We start from the raw sequence: 19,734 nt of genomic DNA on the forward strand, positions 1-19,734 counted from the left end.
GGGCAGTGGTTGAGCGCTGGGCTGCGAGGCTGCCTGCAGCCTCTGCAGCACTGGTTCATTCCCTGGCCACCCGTGAGGGTTTAAAAATAAATAAATAAAATAAAATAAAAAAGGATAATCAAAATGATTAAGATGATTTTTTTTTTTGCAGTAAAACTACAAATATATAGAAATTTGCTTTCAACACTGGCTCAAAAAATGAGAATGCTAATGAATAGCTAAATCTAACAACAATTTTTAACAGCTAGAATTGGATCAAGAAATCAATAGAGAAGTATGTATAAAACAAAACAACAAAACAAATGGACATTTTGGGTCTACCTAGTGATGTAAGGTATTAAGTCTCAGCACTATGAAGCTATCAGCAGCCACTGTAGCATAAGTTCAGTTCCTGGCCTGGGAGCTAACCCACATGGCACAGTGGACCTCTCCTGTCTCACCCACTGCTCCCCTCAGCAGGGTATTTCAGTCAATCTGTCTGTTTGCTCCCCACTCTGTCTCTGGTGAATCCTCTCACCCACCCCCCCCCCACACACACACACCCCTCTGGCCTACACCCCAGCTCTTGTATACATAAATAAATAAAATAAATCTTTAAAAAAAAAAAATGGACTTCATGTAAAAACAAAATTAATTTGGAAAAGCAAAAACTAAGGAAACAAAAAGAGTAGTTGGCATTCATTTTCTTCCTCACCTGGTTTATTGGTTCATTGAAGTTGGTAATTAGCCCTGCACGCAATGTAGATTTCTCCTCTTCTGAGAGAGCACTGTAAAAAGATATATTTATTATGCTAGAGAATGATAGCCAATATTAAATGCAGGAAGTATTACTGTGAATTAACAATAAAAAGCCTTTCAAACAAGGTGTCTCTGATCATTTCTGGTTAGTAAATAGAATTATTCCCATTTCTTATATATTGGCACTTAATTAAAAAGCATAAAATTCCTTCATAATTGAATAGGAAGCACAAAATAGTAAGCAACAGGAAATAAGAAAAACACAAAATAATGACTGTGATATTTTGATGTTTGCTTTTATTGATGTAAACACACTTGCCTATAAAAAATTTAAAGGCTGGCTAAAAAAAAAAACTATATGAGGAAATACAAGTCTTCTCTAACCTCATTAATAAAATTTGAGTGAGGTTACTCTACAGGGAAGAGGAACAAGAATCAGAGACGACTTGGATAGAACAATTATTAGAAATAAACAACTTTAAGAACTTTCATCTTATATCTCTGGAAATAACAATACTAATAATTTTGACAGCAAATGAGAAGAGAAACTACATAGCTAAAGGACGGAGATGAAGACTTCATTGTATAAGATATATTTTAGGTGTGAACTGTATTCAAAAATTAATTTTTAAATATTTTTATGATAACACTGATTTACAACTGTATATGATTCAGAAATATAGAATCCTACCACCAAGCCACCCATGGTCTTCCACCATAGTCCACTGGGCCTCCTTCCTCTACCTTTTCCTCTCCACCTTTTCCCTCCCCTTCTAGTAGCCTCAGTTTTACAATTAGATTTCTAGGGTTTGTTTTGGTTTAGTGTTGTCAGACTTTTTTTCCCTCTATATTTGAGATGAATCCATCATCCAGTATGTGTCTTTCTTTTTCTGGCTTACTTCACTTAGCTTAATTGCTTCCAGTTCATCCATGTTGTCACAAATGGAAAGCGCATTCAATCCTGCACGTCTTAACTTTAAACTCCTCGTCTCCTGAAGTGAGGGAAAACACTTCTAATGTTTGAATCTACCTAGGTTGTGGTAATTTCTGCAGCCCTCTGAAACTAATACAGCATCTAAAAACAACCCAGTAGCCAGGACTTGAAAGACAGGAGTCTTCAAGAAATAGAAAATGACGTGTGATAAACCAGTACATTTCCCCTTGAATTACTTATCCAGAGGAAATCAAGCTGAAAATAGCAGCTAGGAACTAAAGAGCTAAAGAGAAATTTCAGCAAGTCTCACAATGCTAGATACACAAAAACTGAAATCAGGGCCCACTAAGAAGGCAATACTTTGGTAAACACCTGAGGCTTGCAGTTGAAATCCCAGTAAAGCTAATACCTGGGACTAAGAGTAAATTAGGACCACCCTCAACTACATCAAGGTTAAGATCATATTCTATTTGCTTTCTAGAGAAATTAAAATTTCTCTGGAGAAAAATAACAAAATTCAAAGCCTCTCCAAATTTCCCAATAGGATTGTTCAACACTCAATCATAACTACCAGGCATACCACACAAGAGAGGAAACAATCAAAACACACACAGAAATAAGAGCTTTACAGTGTAGTTATAAAAATTACAGAATATTTATGATTATATTCAAGAAAATAAGCAAAGGATGAAGAATTTCACCAGAGAAATGGAATTTATTTTTGTTTAAATATCAAAGGGAAATCCTAGACCTGACAAATACAGTAAGTGAAATAAAGGTGATGAACTAGAAGGTAAGCCTATGGAAAAGAGCCAGATTGCAGCATGAGAAAAAAAGGCCCTCTGCTTTCGAGGATTCAGTCACAGGACCCTGAAGGGACAATGAAAAAAGGGGCACTGAAAAAAATACAAAAGGCAATTCATCATGCAGAAGACAAATGAACCCAGATGGAAGCCCAGTAAAACTGAAAGATAAAATTAAATACTGATGGCAAAATAACATAAGGTAGTATTTAGCAAAGTTCAAAACCTATTAGAATTAAAAGTACTCAACAATAATACTACTAAAAACAAAAAGATATAAATGGAAATAAAGTATCACAATGTTTTTTAATTTATGTGGATAAAATAAATTACATCTAAGGACTGTCTCCAGTAAGTCATGGATACATATTATAATCTCTATGAAAAGCACTTATTAGTAAAAGTGTCCTAACAAGTACAAAGAGGCGGAAATTGAGAAATAAAAAACTTACTGAATAATCCAAAGAAAGGCAAGAAAGAAAATAAGAGAGGAGGGGTGTGTCACAAAGATCAGATAGAGACAAACAGAAAACAAATAGTGAATGATAGATTTATCCCTGACCTTATCAGTTATTATGTCAAATATAAGTAAATGTAATGCTAAAATTCAATGTTTTTGAGACTGGATTTAAAATAAAATCCATCTATTTGAAGTTTATGAGGAAATATTCAAATCTAACAGCAAAGAAATACTAGGGAAAATGGCAAAAAAAGATATACCATGAAAATACTAGCCATAGGATGGTTGGTGTGGCTCTATTAAATCAGAAAAATTAGACTTTAAGTCAAAACACATAACTAAAGACAAAGAAGAACACTTCATATACAGGATATGATCAATTCAATAGGAAAATAATAACCCTGAACCTCTAGCAACATAGCCTCTAAAAGAGAACAAAAACAAAAACGTAGGCAAGTTCATAATCATATTTAGAGGTTAACACACCTCCATCGGTAAGTGATGGAAAACGCAGCACAAAATTAATAAGGATACAAAAGATCTGAACAGCATAATTTAAAAAGTTGACCTCACTGACATGTGTATAAAATTACAATCTACATTGTAATGTACATTACAATAAACCAAGGTATTTCAAAGAAAGAAATCTTAAAAAAAAAAAAAAACTGAAAAGCTCCACATTTGGGAATTAAACTAAATACTTTTAATTAATACATGATCTAAAATCCAATCACAGGGGGATTAGTAATTATTTTTAACTTACTGGTAACAAAAAGACTACAGATCAAGACTTAGGAAACTAACCTTAGGCCATGATTACAAGAAAAGTCTTAATGTTTTAATGGCATATATAGAAAGACTGAAAATCATACTAAGCTCATTTAAAAAAAGCTAGAAAACAGCAAATTAATCCAAAAAAAGTAATAGTAAGCACATTACACCTTATAAAATATAGTAGTTAAAAGCAGACAAATATGCCAATAAGAAAAAATAGAAAATCCAAATACAGATCCATCAGTACCAAGTGCCTGATTATATAATAAGGGAACCAATGAAATGTGAAAGGAAAAAATACACATGGTGGGACCTCCCTGGTGGCGCAAGGGGTTAAGACGCAACCTCTGAAGCTGTCCGCAGCCTCTGCAGAACAAGTTCGCTCCCCCAGCTGGTCAAGGAGCTACCCACATGGCGCAGCAGATCTCTCCTAACTCGCCCGCTGCTCCCCTCAGCAGTGTACTCCAGTCAATCCGCCTGTTCTGTTCCCCACTCTGTCTGGTGAATTCTCTCACCCCCTGGATCTCTAGCCTATACCCCAGCTCTTGTATGCATAAATAAATAAATCTTAAAAAAAAAAACACATGGTATTGCATCTACTTCTCATGTATACCTTACACAAAAATCATTTTCTAGATAGATAAAACACCTAAATTTAAAAAGTAAAATAAGGTTTCTAGCAAAAAATTTTTAATATTCTTATGACCTTGGGTAGAGTAAAAATTTGTAAACAGGTCCCAAAAGAATTATAAAAGACAGCTAAATTGAACTAAATTGAAAATACATGATTTTCAATATGTACATTCAATGAAGGGATTTATGACCAATGTAAATATAAAGGACACAAATCAATAAGGCAAACCAACTTCTTAGTGTGCAAATGGCAGCTCCTTCACAAAACAGGATACTCAAATGACTATAATAAGTATATTAAAAAGTTACTCCTTGGAAAAAGGAACTCTCCGACACCGTTGGTGGGAATGCAAATCGGTCTAACAACTACAGAAAGCTATATGGAGGTTCCTCAAACCACTAAAAATGGAGACACCATATGACCCAGTAATTCCACTACTAGGAATTTACCCAAAGAATACAAAAACATTAATTCAAAAGAATACCTGCAATCCTATGTTTACTGCAGCACTACTTACTATAGGTAAGATATAAAAAGGGCCTCCCTAGTGACGCAAGGGGTTAAGTACTGCACTATGAAGCAAACCACAGCCTCTGCAGCACGAGTTCAATCCCCAGCCAGCCAGGGAGCTACCCACATGGCACAGCAGACCTCTCCTAACTCACTCACTGCTCCCCCAGCAGTGTACTTCAGTCAATCTGCCTGTTCTGTTCCCCACTCTCTCTCTGGTGAATTCTCTTACCCCACATCTCTGGCCTGTACCCCAGCTCTTGTATGCATAAATAAATCAATCTTAAAAAAAAATTTTAAAAAAACCCAAATGCCCAAAAATAGATGACTGGATCAAGAGATGTGGTATATATATGCGATGGAATACTATTCAGCAATCAAAAAAGATAAACTCATACCTTTCACAGCAACATGGATGGAGATAGAAAGGATTATGCTCAGTGAAATAAGCCAAAAGGAAAAAAAAAAAAGCATATGTTTTCACTTATAGGAGGACTATAGGGAACCAAGTAGGGGATTAAGAAAAAAATAATAAAAATCAACAAAATTAGCAGGCAACTATAAATCAGAGACATTCTGAAGGGGAAGGGAAAGGAGAGGGATCAAAACAGGGGAGGGAAGAGCACAAGTGACTATGGTTAAGGTTCACGGGTGAATTGGTAGTAGGAATTTTATAGAGACTAAACCTGAGAGGAGAAAGCATACAGTCTATAAAAATGAACAATGATATAAAAAATATACATGAAAATATATATATTAAAAAAAAAGTTACTCTTTGTTCATCAGGAAAATGTAAACTTTCCCAAGTGCACCAGTAAGACTAAAATTAAAGGCTGATTAGACCCAGTGCTGAGGAGAATGTACAGCAAATGCCAACACTCATCGCTGGAGTAGGAGTGCAAACTGGTATAACCAGTTTGGAAAACTATCTGACAGTATCAACTAAAATTGAATATGCATCTCACCATAAATGATAATAAAATATACACTTACATGCAACAAGCCATGTAAAAGATTTTTCAAAGAAACTTAGTCCTAGAAACAATTTAGTGCCCATCAAGGACAGAAGGATAACGGTGGTATATTTCTAAAATTGAATGGTATATTCCCTACATAAAAGAATAACTACTGCAAATACATGAATAAATCTCACAAATATAACAATGAATAACAGTCAGATACAAAGGGGACATACTATATGATTTCCAATTGTATACAGGTAAAACTAGGCCTCCCTAGTGGCCCAACTACAGGTTACATCTCAGGGCTATAAAGCTTTTGGCAGCCACTGCATCAAGAGCACGATCCCCAGCCAGAGATCTTGATCCCTGGCCAGGGAGCTAACCCACATGGCAAGGCAGAACTCTCCTTATAAGAGAGGCCCTCTGTTCACCTCAGCAGTGTATTTCAGTCATTCTGTCTAATCTGCTCTCCACTGTCTCTGGTGAATCCTCTCACCCCACACACACCTCTGGCCTACACCCCAGCTCTTGTGTGCATAAATAAGTAAAATAAATCTTAAAAAAAAAACAGGTTAAAAAAAATCTATGAGCAATGTTAGGAGATGCTAGGAGATCTAGGAGTAATGTTAAGAGATGACAATAGGGGAAAGAAGGATTCCTGAGTACTAGTAATAGTCAACCTAGTTCTGAGTGGTAGATATTTATTTTTTTAATGATTTATTTATTTATGCATAGAACTGAGGTGTAGGCCAGAAGTGTGGGGGAGGGTAAGAGGATTCACCAGAGATAGAGCGGGAGCAAGACAGGCAAAATACACTGCTAAAGGGAGCAGTGGAGGAGACAGAAGTCTGCTATGCCCTATGAGGGTTAGCTCTCTGGCCGGGGATTGAACTTAGGCTGCAGCAGTTATAGCATGATACCACTGAGACTTAACCCCTACACTACCAGAGAGGCCCTTATAAACATTTAAACTATACCCTCCATTTGTATGATTTTTATGTGTGTTATTTATTATACTTCAGTAAGTTTTTTTTTTTTTAACCTTAAAAGCATCTGCTCAAGGTTAGTAATCAAATTAGAAAACAAGGTTAAAAACATTTAGGCAAAAAAAAGTCAAAGTCCAATGTAAATCTATGTTTTCCTATTAGAAGTATTTCTGTAATCTATGTATTTCTATGTAACCTCTGTAAAATATGTATTTTTCCCAAGGAAACAGGTTCAACAGTTTCCATAACTTTAAGTAAGAGATTAATAAAATGATTAGCTACCAAAACAATGAAAAAATACATACATATTAAACAAGCCATTAAAACCTGAAGAAAATTTGATGTCTTTAGCAACTGTTCAGTAATAGATAACACTTATTCTATGCATATGCCATCATTAGGCTGATGTTGGACTATATCCCAAGCAGAAACTGGATATTATCAAATTGATTAGGACCCAGTAAAAGGTGCATTATATAAAGTACTGACATAGAAGCTTAATCACTGTAAAAATAGTGGTAACAGTAGGAACTATATGAAATAGAATTTAGATAAAACCACAGATGTTTCAAGTACCTTAAATTTGAGTTTGATTACTAATACTGTCCCTTTGCTCCTTGCTAAGTATATTCTTACCATGCTTAATCCCTCAGTACATTTAATATAAACTAAAAGAGATAGCTTGGAATTTAACTACCTTATACCACATGATATTTTCCTTAACTTTTAAAATGAGTTACAGTTTATTATAAGTTTACTTTATGTGAAAGTAAATCTGAAATATTTAATGATAATTTACCTTCCCTTTGAGATGCCAGTATAACGATATTCTTTATACAACCAGTAAAACAAAATGAATTTTAGGAAACATCTAAAATTTACGTGCAGCTGCAGTTTCCTGCAACTCACAATTTGTTATCACTTATTACTTCATTTCTCTCAATATTATGAATTCCTAAAATAAGACGTTTGCTTCAAATTATAGTATACTAAGTGAAGACTTAAAATATTCTAATTGTTTTCAATATTATTTAAGTGCAGTATCTTTTATATATCTTGCAGTACTCAATTTTTTTATTTTAAAGTTTTATAAATATAAGAACATAAAGAGCTTTAGTGCCATCTGCTGGTAAACAAAGACTACACTACTTACTCAGCAAAGTTCACAATTTTCTACCAAATAAATTCCAGGGTCATGTCCACATTGCCTTTCCGTCAATTATATAACATGTAATTGATTATGTTGAGAAATCTGTTCACTTAGCCACATATAGAGCAGTGAGAACAGAATCTGATGAGATTATATGTATGAATGAATATCACCCCATTCTGCTACAGAGGCAATTATGCAGAAGACTTAGGAATTTAATATCCAGCTGGTTCAGAAATGTCCTGGGAGATAACTTCTCAAAGACTTTTTTTCAAAATCCTAAATGTAGGGCCTCCCTGGTGGCCCAAGGGGTTAAGTACCATACTATGAAGCAATCTGCAGCCTCTGCAGCACAAGTTCAATCCCCGGCCAGCTAGGAAGATACCCACATGGCACAGGAGACCTCTCCTGTCTCGCCTGCTGCTCCCCTCAGCAATGTATTTCGTCAGTCTGCCTGTTCTGTTCCCCACTCTGTCTCTGGTGAATCCTTTCACCCCCACCCCCCCCGCACCTCTAGCCTGCATCCCAGCTCTTATATGCATAAATAAATAAAACTTAAAAAAAATGCTAAATGCATACTTCTTTAAAAAAAAAAGACCTTTATCAACATGACTTATTCAGTCCAGCATTTGCTTCATGCCCACAAAATTAGAGATTCTCAGAAGCAGAAAGAGAGCAAGAAATCCACTAATTCCTTACCAACCCCCCTAAAAAATACCATGGTGAAAAGCAATATGGCTGTTGATTTTTTTTAATAATATATTTAAGTATGTTTTACATCATTGTTCATTTTTGTACAATGTTTGCTTTCTTTTCTCAGGTATAGTCACCACAGAATTTCCACCAGCAATTCACCTGTGCACCATCACCATAGTCCCTTGTGCTCTTCCTGCCCTTGTTTTGACCCCTCTTCCACTTCCTCCCCTGCAAAATTTCTCTGATTTATAGTTGTATGCTTAGTTTTGTTTCATTGTGTTTTTTATTGTTATTTTTCCCTGATCCCTTATTTTGTCTCCCTATATTCCTCTTATAAGTGAAACCATCCAATATTTTTCTTTTTCCTTCTGACTTATTTCCACTGAGCATAATCCCTTCTAGCTCCATCCATGTTGCTGCAAATGGCATTATTTTAATTTTTTTGATTGCTGAATAGTATTCATTGTGTATATATTGGGTGTGGATTTTTTAACTAGCATAGAACACTTTTCTTCTTCAGTAAAGCACTTTATTTCTTTTAAACATCAAATGCTTATGAATATGCAAGTCATCCTATCATAGAAACCATGCCAATCTCCGAATTTTTCCAAATTTAGTGTATGTACTGCTGAAGTAAGCAAATTATCTTTTTACATTAAAAATGAAGATTATAACATACATTCTTATATATTCTTTAATTTGGAAATGATTACACTGGAGGGGAAGAACACTGGAACTTACTGAGGTGCTACACGTCTCCAGTAACGATCAATTCCATTTTTAAAATATAGCACAGCAAGCCATCTTACATTTACATCCAGAGTGTGGTTTGTGAAAATATTCTGCAAATAAAAAACATACTATGAGAATAAATATCTAAGTAGTTAAAACTATAATTAATATACCCACAATAAAGTATAAATAGATTTTTTACTTAAAGTCTTGCTTAAATTTTATCACAATATATGCCATATTGCTATTTTCTAAACATCTACAGTCCTATAATTCATATAAGAATGCATACCTACTCAGTGGCATGTTAATTAAACCAAGTAATGAGTATGTGGAGAATCATTACCTTAGCCTAGTTTTATTTGAAATTTTGCTTAATAAAAAATTAAACACACAAACCTAATCAAATAACAGCACAACTCCCCCCACACACACACACATACACACCACTAAACTAAACACCTTCAGAAAAAGTAGCTCCATCACAGCTAAGATTCCATGATTCCAAGGGGTCCAAGTCCCTAGATTACTAATATACAATATAAAATAATGTATTTCAAAGTATTCTCTTTATCAAAACAATTATGGTTACCAATATGTTTGGCAGCAGAATACTTTTAATATAAAGGTAGATGTAATGTGAAACATTTCAACTCAAAATTAACCATTACTTAAAAACCATATTCACTGTGTTTAACCCAAATACAGACAGTTCTCATTTTGCACAGTGGTGGGACACTAGAAAAATGACTCTGGAAGCCAAACCATGCAACATGATTTTAATGATGTAGAAAATTCTCATTACTTTGTAACATTTAAAAAATTTTAACTGAGGGCCTCCCCGGTGGCACAACGGTTTGAGTGCAGCTCTGTGAAGCTGTCCACAGTCTCTGCAGTGCAGGTTCGATTCCTGGCCGGCCAGGGAGATACCCACATGGCACGGCAGACCTTTCCTGTCGCACCCACTGCTCCCCTCAGCAGTATATTTTGATCCATCTGCCTGTTATGCTCCCCACTCTGTCTCTGGTGAATCCTTTCACCCTCCCATGCCTCTAGCCTATACCCCAGTTCTTGTATAAAAATAAATAAATCTTAAAAAAAAATTTTTTTTAACTGAGTTATAAATGTATATGGAAATAAAAATACATTGTAAACATCTCAAACAGGGGCCTCCCTGGTAGCACAGGGGTTAAGACACAGCACTATGAAGCTACCTAAAGCCAATGCATGAGTTCGATCCCTGGCCAGAGAAGTGACCCACATGACACAGCAGACATCTCCTGACTCGCCGGCTGCTCCCCTCAGCAGTGTATTTGTGTTGATCTGCCTGTTCTGTTCCCCACTCTGTCTCTGGTGAATTCTCTCACCTCCTCCCACCCTGTCTTTGGCCTATATCCCAGTTCTTGTATTCATAAAATAAATAAATCTTTTTTTTAAAAAGAGCTTTAAAAAACTATTTCAAAAAACAAAACATCACAAACACTGCAAATTAAAGTGGTTTACTTCCTTAAGAAAAATTATTTATAATGTTGGGTACATAGGACAAAGGTAGGACTATGCTAAGGAATAGTAACTGATTCAAAACGCACTCCATCTCAAAGCAAAAACAGCTCATATACCCAGAACTGATCTCTTATATACAACCCTATGTGGGTAAATACCAAACCCAAAAATAATGATGCAAAAGTGTGTTCTTTACTATGGAAAAAATATTCATAAGTATAAAAGTACCATGCCATAATTTCATCTTTAGAAAGTCCTATGTATCTAAAACTTAAAAGATTACAAAGATTGTTGTCTAACATCTATTTATTCTACTTTTGGGACTTTACTCTCATCACATTAATCACAGTTGATATTAACACTTCACATGCCTACCGCCCATACCCATTGAATCATCTACAGCCTGGAGTCCAGCACAGACCCAGTATAACAAAAACTTCATATTAAGCAAATGTGTAATGTGAGGGGTATTGTAGAAGATGGTGGATCTTAGCTTATCTTAGCTACACTTGGAAAACCAAGGAAAATGAATTTGCAGGGGTCAATGCAAGTAGAAATATCCCCTAAATATTTAAAATAAGACTAGCGGGCCTCACTAGTGGAGCAAGGGGTTAAGTCTCAGCACTATGAAGCTATCCCCAGTCACTGCAGCACGAGTTCGATCCCTAAGTTCAATCAGGCCAGGGAGTTGAGCCACATGGTACAGCAGACTTCTCCTGTCTCGCCCCCTGCTTCCCTCAGCAGTGTATTTCAGTCTGCCTGTTCTGTTCCCCACTTTGTCTCTGGTGAATCCTCTCAACCCCTGTACCTCTGGCCTGTACCACAGTTCTTGTATGCATAAATAAATAAATCTTTAAAAAAATAAGATAAAATAAGACTTTAAAAATATCTTTAAAAATAAGATTTTATTTTATCTTTATCTTATTTTATCTTTATTTTATCTTTATTTTATCTTTAAAAATAAGATAAAATAAGACTGTAACACAAACCTATGATAGTATATACAAATTTAGGAATCTCCAAACTAGAATGAAAAGTAGATTAAATGTACCTGGACAGTAAGTATAGGGGACAAGGAAGAATTAAAAACTCAGCAGGTTCTTTTTAATCTATTATAATCTATTTCATCTGAAGGAAATTTTACTATTCCTCAGGGGGGGGAAAATTCAGCTAGTAAAAATAAAAACAAGGTTTGGGTACTTACTGTTATTAATTCATACATTACATTAAAAAAATCACAGTTAAACAAGTGCACTGTTGTTTTAAAGGTCAGTAGTAACTAAAACAAGATATTCCAAAAGTGTTTCATAGCCTGAAAAAACACAAGTCTAATTATATAGAATATACAAACAAATGAAGAGTAAAGATACTCAGATTTTTCTAAAAATCTATGCCCAAAATTTACAAATATGATACTGGAATTATATAAATAAATCTGTTTCCTTAAATATCTTAAAAAAAAAAATCTGTTTTTACCTTATTGTTACTAGACCAATTTTTATGTACACATTTAGAATATAAAGTATGACTACACATTTAATTTTCCCTACATTCATGTTCATTTATCTTCTTAAATGTAACACAATTCTCTCTCTTTAGCCATGATATCAAAATATGTATGGCAAGTGCTATGATTTTCTGTTTTACAAGATATGGTAAACAAATACTGCATCAGTGACAAATGACAAATACTGCATCAGTTTTTGATCCAACTGGTAATTTAACTGCCCTGGCCAGAAATTAAATTGCAAACACTCATCAGAGTTCTCAAATTTTCAGAAGTAAAAAATAATGAAGGCTGGGGCCTCCCTGGTGGTGCAAGGGGTTAAGACGCAAACTGTGAAGCTGTCTGCAGCCTCTGCAGCACAAGTTCAATCCCCGGCTGGCCAGGGAGCAAATCACTTGGCGCAGCAGACCTCTCCTGACTCGCCTGCTACTCCCCCTCAGCAGTGTACTTTCGTCAATCTGCCTGTTCTGTTCCCCACTCTGTCTCTGGTGAATCCTCTCACCTCCAACACCTCTGGCCTGTACCCCAGCACTTGTATGCATAAATAAATAAATCTTAAAAAAAAAAAAGATTTATTTATTTATACAAGAACCAGGGTACAGGCCAGATGCGTGGGAGGGTGAGAGGATTCACCAGAGACAGAGTGGGGAACAAAACAGGCAGACTGACGAAATACGTTGCTGAGGGGAGCAGCAAGCGAGACAGGAGAGGTCTGCAGTTCCATATGGGACCCTCTCCCGACAGCCGGGATCAAACCCGCGCTGCAGAGACTGCGGACAGCTTCACAGCGTGGCGCTCAACCACCTGCGCCACCAGGGGAGGCCCAATAAATAAATCTTTAAAAAAAAAAAAAAAAGAAGAAGAAGAAAATATAATGAAGGCTGTCAACAGAAAAAGGTATTCTTTCATTCTGGCAGTGAGAAAACAATTTTATAAAGCAAAAGCTCTAAACTCTGAGAAAGTTTTAAAAGAATATGTAAAAAATGAAAGTGGTTTACTTCTTGAAAAACGTTATCTTAGAAGAGTGGGTGCATAGGACAAATGTAGGACTATGTTAAGGAATTTTAACTGACTCAAAATGTACTATGTATCACACCAAAAACAACTCAAATATCCAGAGCTGATCTCTAAGGTATGGGAAACCTTCAAACTGTTAAATTATCGTATTTTCCATAATAACCAGGAAAAGATTTTATTTACTTTTTTTGTGGCAATGTTGGTTTACAACCCTGTCTATAATTCAGAGGTAGAGGATCACAATTCTTAAATATATGTTATCATACCATACCCATTGCCAAAGTACCCATAATAGCCCACTGTGAATCCTCCCCACTTTGACCCCTACCCTCTACCCGCCTCTTCTGGTAGCATCAATTCTACAGTAAAATTTCCAGGATTTGTTTGGTTTTTTGTCTGTTTCTTTGTTTTGTTTATTCCACATAAGTGAAATCATCCAAAACTTGTCCTTCTCTTTCTGGCTTATTTTGTTTAGCATAATCCCATCCAATTACACTCATGTTGTTACAAATGGCAAGAGTTCATTCCTTTTAATAGCTGAATAGCATTCTACTATGTATAAATTCCACATTTTCTTATTAATCTACTCACATCTATCCTGACACTAACATTGTTTCTATAATTTGGCTACTATAAATAGTACTGCAACAACATAGGAATGCATCTATCCCTTTGAATTAAGTGGTTTTGCATACTGTGAGTAGATCACTTAGGAGTGGAATTATTGGATCATATGGTAGATCTATTTTTAATATTTTCAGAAATCTCCATACTGTTCCTCATAGGAGCTGGATCAGTCTATAATTCTACCAACATGGCATGAGGCTTTCTTTTTTTCCATATCCATGCCAATACTTGCTGTTTCTGGTCTTTTTGATATGGACCATTCTTACAAACGTGAGATGGTATCTCACTATGGTTTGAGGTCTCACTATCTCTGATGATAACTAATGATGAACACTTTCATGTGCCCACTGGCCACCTGTGTGTCTATTTAGCTCTTATGCCCATTTTTTGTTTGGGCTATTTGTTTTCTTTTTTGTTCAGTTGCATGATTTCTTTGTAGCTCCAGCTCTTAGTAGCCCCTTCCCAGATGCATGACATACAAATTTTTCCCCCATTCAGTAGGGTTCTTAAGGAAACAATGTCTTAAAGTAAAACATACTAAACAAAGTAGACCAAACTCTGATGCCACAGTGGGGAGACCTCAACATTTATGACAAGCTAATTAGGACAAGAATGAAAGTGCACTTATAGTCTTGAGATCAGTATTAATTTGCTAAAATTGAAAATCAGCATAGTGCTGCCTTCTAAGCAGATACTACCAATTCCCTGTTCAGTTATTGATTCATACATCAACCAACACCTCTTAAACACCCTCAAAGATCTGTGCTCTGAATTAAAAATGACACTGACAATGGCCAAACGTTAGGACCAGTTCACAAAAGTAAACAACCAATGCAAACAGATCTTTAGAACAATTAAAGTAACGGTGTTTTAATTTATTAAAAATAATAGTAAAATATTTTAAAACAACTTACCAGTAACACTGAATAGAAACCTGGCTGTGTCTCCCACTGTTTCAACTGTTCCTCAGCTGGTTTTAACACAGCAGTATCCTGACTGGTGGCCTGTGTTAAGACCTGAAGAACAACAGTGCTGGCACTATTGAGATCCATGGAAACCTAGCAATGATAAGTTAACATATTTGAATGTATAATATACACAAAAAAATTAATAGTAACAAATGGAGGAAAAGCTCAATCTTCTGAATTACTATTATACTTCAGTCATTCATCTACTCCTTCATACTTCTGCTGATTTTCCACCTTTTTTATGTACCACCAATACTCTTAACAAAATTCCCATAATGCAAATCTCTTGCGTAAATCAGTTAACTTCTAAAGGAAACTGTCTTTCATTGTGCCATAAATAAAAGGTAATATTAAATTTACACACCAAAAAAAACAAAGTTACTAAATTCTGGTTAAATGCCATTGCTTACCCAGAACTCTTACGTATAATGCCTCTGCCTTCGTTTATAAAATGAGATTAATAATTGTCAACATTGGGGCTCCCCGTGGCGCAGCGGTTGAGTGCTGGGTTGCAAAGCTGCCCGCAGCCTCTGCAGCGCTGGTTGGATCCCCAGCAGCTCCCCGGCCACCGGAGGAGGGTCCCACATGGCGCGCAGACCTCTCCTGCCGCCCGCTGCTCCCCTCAGCAGTGTACTTCGGTCCTTCTGCCTGCTCTGCTCCCCGCTCTGGCTCTGGTGAATTCTCTCACCCTCCCGCGCTTCTGACTGTACCCAGTGCTTGTATAAATAAATATTTTTAAAAAAAGGTAAAAAATAAATAATTGTCAACATAAAAAAAAAATTGTCAATATCAGAGGAAAGAGAACAAGAATATTTTGCTTCATTGCTAAGTAACCCATAACACCATTTAATACATGTAATACATGTAACACTAACAATACAATGCCTGAAACATTTTTAAAATATAAAAGACATATATAACATTAAGAAATACTGTGTGGTGGAGGGTGGGGGTGAAAGAACTAAACCAGCAAACAAAACATAAACCCTAAATTAGAAAGAAATTTAAGGGCTGTGTCATCTAATCCTACACCAAATATCTAAAGTGATTCTGAAAACACATGAATGATATACTGAATTTTCTAAGATTCTGTTTCTAATCATGTCCAAAATTGTGTACAACTGTGTACTTAACAAAGTAAGTATTGTTATTCACAATATATACATACAAAGTTATGTGAAATTAAAACTGAAAGCTAGGGGCCTCCCTGGTGGCACAAGGAATTAAGTCTCAGCATGTTGAAGCTATTGGCAGCCACTAAAGCACAAGTTTGATCCCCAGGCAGGAAACTGACCCACATGGCACAGCAGACCTCCCCTGTCTTGCCCACTGCTCCCCTCAGCAGTGTATTTCAGTCATTCTGCCTGTTCTGCTCCCCACTGTGTCTCTGGTGAATACTCTCACCCCCCGTACCTATGGCCTGCCTGTACCCCAGGTCTTGTATGCATAAATAAATAAATTTTTTTAAATGAAAGCAAAAAATAGAAAGTAAATCTATGTTATCAGTGCAGAGTTGATTGGGACTTAGCTCTAACAGCTATACCAAAGTGAAGAATGTTCCAGGTAGTAACCATGAAGAAAACAGCCAAAGCAAATGAGTAAAGAGTTATAATTAAATTGCTGTGACTAATGAAAAAAGAAGGTAAGCAAATGTTGATTCAACGAGAAATTTGACCCAAAATATTACAACTTTTAAGGAAAATTAACCATTTTGGATCTTTTGTGAGCAAAACAGGGCTAAACCAAAAGATAAAAATATCTCTTTTAGAAGGGAATAACTGGGATCAGACAAAATACTACCAGTTAACAACAGAATTGGACTAAAATTTAAAACTGGTCATAGGGCCTCCCTGGTGGCACAGGGGTTAAAAACAGCACTATCAAGCTATCACCACCCACTGCGCAGGCAGGAGTTCGATCCCCCACCAGCCAGGAGCAACCCACATGGTGCAGCAGACCTTTCCTGTCTCGCCTACCACTCCCCTCACCAGTGTATTTCAGTAGATCTGCCTGTTCTGCTCCCCACTCTCTCTGGAGAATCCACTCACCCCCCACACCTCTGGTCTATACCCCAGATATTGCATGCATAAATAATCTTAAAAAAAATAAAATAAAACTGGTCATCATTTCTTGTATTTTAAAACTGACTGTTGTGCCTGTAAATATATTGCATCCATTGCTAATAGAAAAAAAAGTTTGTGTCATTATAACTTGAAAACAAGTGAACAGATTTTCACTCAATTTTAGAGGGCCATTGATAATGTACAAATCAAAAAACAGGCCATGTAAGAGAAATTCACTTTCTGGAAACCCTAGAAGATAAAGAGGTTCCTTGTGGGCATCTCTGGTGGCGCAAGGGGTTAACACACAACCTATGAGGCTATTAGCAGCCACTACTGCATGAGTTTGATCCCCAGCCAGGGAGCTGCCCACATGGTGTAGCAGAATTGCTCGCTGCTCCCCTCAGCAGTGTATTTTAGTCAGTCCGCCTGTTCTGTCAGCAGTGTATAGTCAGCAGTGTATTTCAGTCCGTCCGCCTGTTTTGTTCCCCACTCTGTTTCTGGTCAATCCTCTCACCTCCACATCTCTGGCCTGTACTCCAGTTCTCGAATGCATAAATAAATATATCTTAAAAAAAAAAAGAGGTTCCTCATGTGACAGAACAAACCCATAATGCATCTGAGTCCAACAAGATCCATGACATAGGCTTAATAAATATTTGCTGAATAAAGTGATCATTTTTTTTGAGTCATGCTGTTTATTTTTTTAATTATAAATTTTATTTTTATATTCCCCATACAATTGCAACCCCCCCCATTCTGACCCCAATCCCTCCCCTCCCGCCCCCCATCCCCCAAAAAGTGTCTCTGGTTCATAGTTTTTTATTGATTTTGATTTTCACTTTCTTATAGTTATTCTTTTTCCTGATCCCTTATTTAAGTTTTCTAGATTCCTGCTATGACTGAGACCATCCAGTATTTTTCTTTTTCTTTCTGGCTTATTTCGCTGAGCATGAAGAAGTGATCTTTTTTTTTAACTATAAACTGAATAAAGGTTCACAGTGACCATATCACAGCTAATTAGCTGATTTATTAAATAAAATGGCTGGAAGTCTGCTGTGTAACAGTCACTGTTTTAGGTGCCAAAATATAGCAGTGGGGCCTCCCTTGTGGTGCAGGGGTTAAGACGTAACCTATGAAGCTGTCCGCAGGCTCCACAGCACAAGTTCGATTCCCCAGCTGGCCAAGGAGCAACCCACATGGCGCAGCAGACCTCTCCTGACTTACCTGCTACTCCCCTCAGCAGTGTATTTCAGTCAATCCGCCTGTTCTGCTCCCCACTCTGTCTCTGGTGAATCCTCTCACACACACACCCCATACACACAAACCCCTGGCCTGTACCCCAGCTCTTGTATGCATAAATAGAGAGAGAGAGAGAGAGCGCGAGAGCAGTGAAGAAAACTGTCCCTGACTTCAAGCAGCCTACATTCTAGTGGAAGAAGATAAACCTCTAAAAACAAACAAACAAAAAAGAAAGAAAGAAAAGAAAATAGACAGTGATATGAAGAAAATAAGATAAGACAATGTTCAAAACAGTATGGTGTTAGAAAAAAAAGACACACAGACCAATGGAATTGAGACCCCAGAAATAAACCCACATTGATGCAGACAGTTAATCTACAATAAAGGAACCAAGAATATACATGGGAGAAAGCAAAGTCTCTTCAACAAATGGAGCTAGAAAACTAGACAGTCAGATGCAAAAAAATAGAACCAGACCACTATCTCATACTGCTATCTCATACCACACACAAAAATTAACTCAAATGAACTAAAAGATCTGAAACCATAAAATATGCAGAAGGAAACAGTGGCAAAACATTTCATGACAATGATTTCAGAGATGTCTTTGGGAACATCACTCCAACAAAAAGAACACAAAAGCAAAAATAAACAAATGAGACTTCATGAAACTTAAAAGCTTCTGCACTGCTTATTAAAACAAAAAACATCCTACTGAATGGGAAAAAATATCTGTACATCACACATCTAACAAGCGTCCAATATCCAAAATATATAATGAACTCATAACAACAAACAACCTGGTTAAAAAATGGGCAGAGAACGTGAATATACATTTCTCCAAAGACAAACTGATGGCCAAGAAGCACAGGAAAAGATGTTTATATCTCTTATTATTAGGAAAATGCAAATCAAAACAAGATACCACTCACCACTATGAGTGGATATTAAGCAATAGACAAGAAACACCAAATGTTGGAAAGGATGTGGAGAAAAAGAAACCCTTGTATACTGCTGGTAGAAATGTAAATTGATGAACCACTGTGGAAAACAGTTCAGAGATTCCTCAAAATACAAATTCCATATGATCCAGCTATCCCACTTCTGAATATTTACCCAAAGACTACAAAACACTAATTCAAAGTGATATATGTATCTCAGTGTTTGCTGCAGCATTATTTACAAGAGTTGCAAATAACCCAACTACCTATCAACAGATAATTAAAGAAGATGTGGTGTATACGCACAGTGGAATACTTTTTAGCTATAAACAAAATGAAAGTCTCACATGCGCAAAAACATGGATGAACCTAGAGGGTATTGTGCTTGGTAAAATATTTCACACATAAAGACAACCACCATGTGATTTCACCCATATGTTGTACATAAAGAAACAATGCACAGGAATGAACTAAAAACAACGAAAATAAA

At 36.3% G+C, this 19,734-nt stretch overlaps 1 protein-coding gene across 1 annotated transcript in view; it reads right to left on the reverse strand.

Annotated features, from left to right (window-relative positions):
• Window positions 1-15,085, reverse strand: part of IPO11 (importin 11) — a gene marked incomplete at its 5' end in the record, with an annotated part of 133,096 nt that extends 118,011 nt beyond the window's left edge. Inside the window, 3 exons of the mRNA XM_084233994.1 lie at window positions 695-767; window positions 9,389-9,489; window positions 14,948-15,085. Of these exons, the coding sequence (XP_084090120.1) occupies window positions 695-767; window positions 9,389-9,489; window positions 14,948-15,085 (312 nt within the window). The remainder of the gene's footprint in view (window positions 1-694; window positions 768-9,388; window positions 9,490-14,947) is intronic.
• Window positions 15,086-19,734: the final 4,649 nt, after the last annotated feature.

This window comes from Talpa europaea (assembly GCF_964194135.1).
Source record: "Talpa europaea genome assembly, chromosome: 5".
Taxonomy (NCBI): Eukaryota; Metazoa; Chordata; class Mammalia; order Eulipotyphla; family Talpidae; genus Talpa; species Talpa europaea.